General features: G+C 50.5%; 1 protein-coding gene across 1 annotated transcript in view; it reads left to right on the top strand.

The window, feature by feature from the left end:
- The first annotated feature begins 1,757 nt into the window (after positions 1-1,757).
- PRKCB (protein kinase C, beta) overlaps positions 1,758-6,000 on the top strand; it is an 83,999-nt gene continuing 79,756 nt past the window's right edge. The window contains 2 exon segments of the mRNA XM_009329958.1: positions 1,758-1,776; positions 3,798-3,880. Coding sequence (XP_009328233.1) covers positions 1,758-1,776; positions 3,798-3,880 — 102 coding nt within the window.

Raw genomic sequence — 6,000 nt, 5'->3', positions numbered from 1 at the left:
GAGAGCCTCTTGTTTGCTATGGATGCACAGGGAGGCGTTACCCTTCACCGTATTCTAACGGATTGTCCTTACAATCTATATTAACATTGACTGCTGGAGAACCTGCTATTCTTGCTAAATATTCGGTTGCCACAAAGGTGACTTGCAGTGACTTGGATATCATTGGCTTGATTGAACTGCAGTATGAATGTTTCGAACACACAGGAATTATTTTGCCAATTGAAGAGAAAATACTGCATTTCTAGTGTATTCTTTAGGTCCCTGCTCAAAGGGCAGGAAGTGTTACCTGTGTGGATATATTTAATGTCATCTTTAATAATTAAAATCTTCAGTGAAACCTTAAAAGAATATGGGGGAGAGGCTGCAATAAAAATCTGGGATGGTTTTGAGCTTCTCCGGCACTGGCTTTCTAGTCTCTCCTGCCACTAGAAATGGGCATTTCACCTCTTCTGCTTATGCAAGTGAAAATGTAAGATAAATGTGTTCTGCTTTCATGGTGTCTTTGGAGAGGCAAGAGCAAGCAGCTCGCCCGGGGTTGGTGTGCGCACACCCGTGCGCTTCGCTTGCTCCAGAGATCCTCTCGCACGTCTGTGGGGATCAATCACTTGGCTCTGTGTTCTCCTTTCCCTTTCTTCTTCAAATTCCCTCTTTGTTTCTCCTTATCACCTAAGTTCTGCCTGTCAAATTAAATGTGTAATGAGCAGAGTATAGAAAGTCACTGCAGATTCTTCTCATGCACAGCAGAACTTGACTTTGATTTTTTTAATTTCTTTTAGTTTTAAATCAAATGCATTTGAAACCCACAGCTCTGCTGATGTGCTGCGTCTCCTGGCTATGCAACGCAGAGTGCGGGGAGCGATGCATCCCTGTTAAAGCGCTGGCAGAGCAGGGCTCTGGTCCTGTCTGCCCGGGGCAGAGGGGATCCAGGAGCGTTGCTTTTGAAAGCAAAGCACCGCGGCTTTCTGTGAGAGCGAAAATAGAAAGGTCAGATTTCTGACTTTCCATAAAGTAAAGCCAAACTGACAGCCTGCCCTTGCCCTGTTCAGGGGAGGTGCATGTGGAAAGTAAAGCAGTGAGCACGCACAGGAGTAGCTAAGCTGGTGAAGCCGCTATTACAAGGGACAGAAACAAACCTTTTTTTAACCCCCACCATAACTTTAGCGCTGTGCAGAGCTGGTAGCAGCGCTTGGGGAGGCTGCTTTCCTCTGCCTGCTCCCGAATTGCGGGAAATTTGTCGTTGCACCCAGCGCTGCTTAGGTGGGGTGTGCTCAGCTGGAGCAGCGCTGCTGGCAGGGCTGGCGGCGTGCGAGTGCTGGCAGTGCTGCCCTGTGTTCAGAAGGGCTTTCCATGGGGCTGCCGTGGGGATTAGCTCGGCAAACAGGCAGCGTACCGTGTTACATGGCTCTGTTGAGAGAAGGAAGGAGCGGTGAGGAGATGGGAAGAGTGGGGCAAGGAAATCTGTAGTAATGCCAGGCAGGTTGCCGTGGTGGAAGAGGCAGGTTGGTTGGCTGTTGTGCCTTTTGGAAGAGACTGGTGATGGCTTCGTTCTCCAAAGCCCTGCGGAGCAGAGCCTGGCCCGCGTGTGGTGGCCTCCCTGGACGCATCCAGCTGGAGGAAGGCTCCAGCATGGGCAGAGCCGGCGGGATGCTCGGTGGCAGGCGAGGGGTGGGAGGGCAGCTGCTGCCAGCACCTGGTTCACGCCGTACAAAGCAGAACCGGGTGGTCTCCTGTGGCCGGGTGTCACCTGGGGGTGAGCCATGACTGGTGGGAAGACCGGTACAGACAACTCCTGCTTCTTCCCTTCTCCAGCTTCTGTCACCCCAAAGGCAGGAAGGTTATCTTCCCCAAGCAGGAACAAATATTGCTGTCCCCAAAGTGCAAAAGCTTCTTAGAAGCTGGGGAAGCACCAAAGGACCTGCTTTACTTCCTTTACCTACTCTTCAGAGTCAGGTTTGCATTGAACAGCGTTTTTATATGGCATGGAGGAATGGCGTTAGGAAGTTCAGCCAAGTAACAATCTTGTTTCTTCTGTTGAACTGAAATTATTCTGGCTCCGCTGGGAACGCCTCACCGCAGCCTAGATGTTGGCATCAGTGTGCAACCTCCCGACAGCGCCTGTGCTCCAGCGTGTTGCAGAGCCTTATTGAGTTTATACACACACTTCAGGACAAATCTTTGCTAATAGAGTTCCAATTTCTTCCTTCCTGCTTCCCAGATGCTTCTGCCTCTATATACAAATGACAGAAATGGTGAACAATGTTTTCAAGAAAATGTTTATTTGTTAGACTCAGAAAAGCAAGTGAGAGGTCCTACGAGGAGAGAGTTCTTGGCAACTGTTGCGCCTCTCAAACCTTCTGGGTTTGTTTTTTTCATAATGAAAAATGTGAAAAGGAAAACAAGTTTAAAGCTGGATGTGGTAGGGCACAATAAGGGGATTGTGAGTTTAATGGCAAACGTCACTTGCCTTTTCCTTGTTCCTTAGGAAAAGTCTGATATTGATGCAACTGAAACCTGCTTCATTTTTGCACTGCTGAATTTGTTTTATGTGCTCAGTTTCTCTGAACCCCGGTAGATTGCATCTCATCTTCCAGTTGCTCTTTCATTTAGTGTAACTACGGCTCTCGGGAAAAGGATGTGGCAAATAAGAGACCCCTGAGACAGAGCTGAGTTTGGTGCCCAGGCTTCCCCCAGACAAAGGCAGCCTTTGCACGGCTTTGCCTTGTTCACAAAATCAGCACTTGTTCCTTTTGCTCCGTTCCTGCATGGGCTCCCTTTGTGCGCGGTGTTGCCTCGGAGCTGAGGACCCATCCCTTGGGACGGGGCACGGTGCGGATGCGGTGCAGAGCACAGTTGGACTTGGGGGGCTGGCACCCAGGAGGAAGCGATGTGGGGTGCAAGGTGGTGCCTCTGCTCCCCGGACCTGGGGCCACACGGCTTCCCAAAGCAGTAGTGCCACCTCCAGATGTAGGGTGAGGTGGGCTGAGACCCTCAGAGAAGGACCTGGGCCATCAGTTGAAGTTATCTGCAGTGCCGAGTGGCCTTTTTAAGGTCTATCGCTGAAAGTGGGGTGCTTATTTGGAGTTTAGGGAAAAAATTAACCTTTAAGTACAGTGCTCTGATTGCACAGACTGCGAAAATACTGCCGGCAGCTTCAGATTAGCATGTGCTATAAGGGTTTGGTGGTTCAAGGGATGTGGATTTAGCTCTGGATACTCATGCTTGAAAGTCTGGGTAATAGCACGTTGGGATTAATTTTCCTGCGCCGTTCCCAGAAGGGTGACTTTGTCATTGACATGTGTGTGTGAGGGGAGGAAGATGTACGTGTCTTCTGGTCTGGCAAATGGAGGCTGTGGAGTTGCTGAAGAAAAGCAGATCTGTGGGAGGAAAATTGCCCACCTGTTCCCATCGGTACCATCTTCCATTTTTGGGCACATGCACTTTTCAGCTCAGATACCCGCAAATGCCAGATTCTCCCTCTTTTTATACACGGCGGTGACCTCAGAGTATGTGCAGCGAGTGACAATGAGCTCAAAGCGAACATAAGGGTTCCCAGCCCTCCTTTGACGTTCGTTCAACACTTTGCTTCTGCTTAGTTTTACTGAAATGCCTGGTCCAGTTGACGATATTCGATAGGGTTTAAAAATCTGCTACAGGTTTACTTAAAGAAACCTGCTTAGAGTCCTGGATGTCTTTCCTCATAAATCAGACCTAACAGCTTTCTATTTTTTAAGCTCTGGGTTCACGTGGTGCAAATGCCTTAACGTACCCCTGACACTGTCGCTGTCTTCTCTTTGCAGTTTGCTGCTTCGTCGTGCACAAGCGGTGCCATGAATTCGTTACCTTCTCCTGCCCTGGTGCTGATAAAGGCCCTGCCTCGGATGTAAGTACCTGCTCCAGCGCCTCGAGTGAAGGCACAGCGCGGTGTTCTGTGGATCACTCCGTTTCACAGCGATTTGGAGAAGATGTTCCTCCAGCTTTCTTGGCCGACGACACTTCTGTGCCGTTATTTCACGGGCATCTCTAATTCATTGTTATTCGTAGTTGTGTGGGCTCTCGTATATTTTTGAGACACTTAAAACACTTTCAAATCATCCAATAACTTTCTCAGCAGAGCAGGGAGAGCGTATGGGAATGCAGAGACGTTTCAGCTTGGGGCTGAGTCTGCAGCCTTGCCCCCTTTTGTCCCGTGAGTCGCAGCCTCAGTTTCCCCATGGGTAAAATGATGTTTCCAGGGTCTGCCACCTGAACAGAGGTTTTAGGTTTGGGGTTAATTAACATGCATGAAGCACTAAGTACTAAAAAGCTGCTTTAAGACTTTGGCCAGCGTGCCCTGAGCTGAAGAAGACTGTCTCTTCTGTCAGGGCTTGGTTCAATGTCTTGATCAATTCCTTTTGTCACAAGTGAAGTACCTGAAAGAATTAGCTGCCGTTTAACAGGTGCCTCCCCTGTTGCTAGACTAGAGTCAGCCCCGGGGAATGTGCTTGTCCTTGTTCCTCCTCAGCTCATTACTTTTTTCGAAGGCATCACTGCCCTCTGTCATTATTTCAGTGTCAGTCCTGTGTTGCCCCGCGGTTGTTCAGCGTTACCTGGGGTCGGGACCCTCAGCCGCTCGCCTGCAGCATCCCTGCTCCTCACCCCGGGGGCTTCTCACTAAAAGCAGGCAGTTTTTTTTCAAGTCTATTTCGTATCACCTTGCAGGTTTAATTAAACTGATATATATGTTTGGTCTTCTCAAGGAAGAAAAAAAACAAGCCTGCAGGCACATTTCATGCTTGCTTGTGATTTGCATGGTCAGTGTTGCTGTGTTTGCTCCGACTCCCTCAGAAAACACAGAACTGACCGGGCAGCATTATCAAGGACAACAAAATTACTGGGAAATATGAGTTTAGGTGTGACTTTTGGAAAACAATATTGCTGGTCTTTAAAAACAAAAAAAACCACCCAAATGCCGACTAAGTCTCTATCCTTATTTTCACAAAGACTTAATTTCCTGGTGAATCCCCCGGCTTTCGGGGGCGAGTGGGAGAGCTGGAGCAGCGGAGCGGAGCTGGCTTAGGCTCCTCAGCGCGGTTCTGCCAGTGCCTTTCAGGTCTGTCTGGCAGGTTTTGTGTTTTACCGTGGAAACTAGCTAATTTGGGGAACTGCTAGGAGAAAAGAGATCGAATTGGGGAAACGACAGTGCACCACAACTCTCACCCTTAAAAATAGAACCAGTGGGAGCAGGCAGTGTAACAGGCAGCTGAAGGTGGAGGCTAAACACATGTTGTCAGTCGCCCTGCCCGAAACGCGGCTGTGTGCCGTGATTGTGATAAATGGGAGCTTTTGGGGATGGGGGTGAGGCTCGCAGGGAAGGGCCGAGATGGCTCTGAATGGGGCAGAGCTGGGGCATCAGCCCCTTTTGGGTGTAGCATTGGGCAGGGGCTGCCTGTGCTCCCCGGGCAGATGCTGCAAGGAGAGGCTGTGCGGGTATGTGGAGGGGAAGGGCTGAGCGTGGGTCACGGTGGTCTGGGATCCTTCACCAAAACTGTGTTTCTTTTCCAGCCAAACCAGAGGGCAGGCTTGATCGCTTCCCTTTTTGTCTGGTTTCTCCTCCTGTATGAGTGTGCTGGGTTTGGGGCATTTCTGGGTTGGATCTAAGAAATCTGGCTGGGCTTTGGTCCCAAAGAACCGTTGGGCAGCTCCACCGCAGAGCTGCCGGGGACCCCAGGCAGGGGGACGGGGTGGGATGGTACCTGACAATCCCCCACGTCCCCAGAACTGCCTTTGAACCTGGTCCCTGCTCTGGCTCTAGCAAAGCGGTGGCTTTACCCCAGTGCCCAGCTTGTGGCTGATCGAGGGACCTGCCTGTGCAAAACCCCGTTTTGACCCTGAGCCCCTGATGTCGGATTTCTCGGGGTACGTGCGCTTGCAGCCCCCCCAGCCCCAGTTGCGCAGCATGGTGCCTCCGGCGTGCTGAAGCCTACTTGACAGCGTGCTCCTCCACCTCCAGAGAGGATGCCT

Source organism: Pygoscelis adeliae, unplaced genomic scaffold (genome assembly GCF_000699105.1).
Source record: "Pygoscelis adeliae isolate BGI_AS28 unplaced genomic scaffold, ASM69910v1 Scaffold508, whole genome shotgun sequence".
Taxonomy (NCBI): domain Eukaryota; kingdom Metazoa; phylum Chordata; class Aves; order Sphenisciformes; family Spheniscidae; genus Pygoscelis; species Pygoscelis adeliae.
This window is presented reverse-complemented; position numbering and strand designations above follow the sequence as displayed.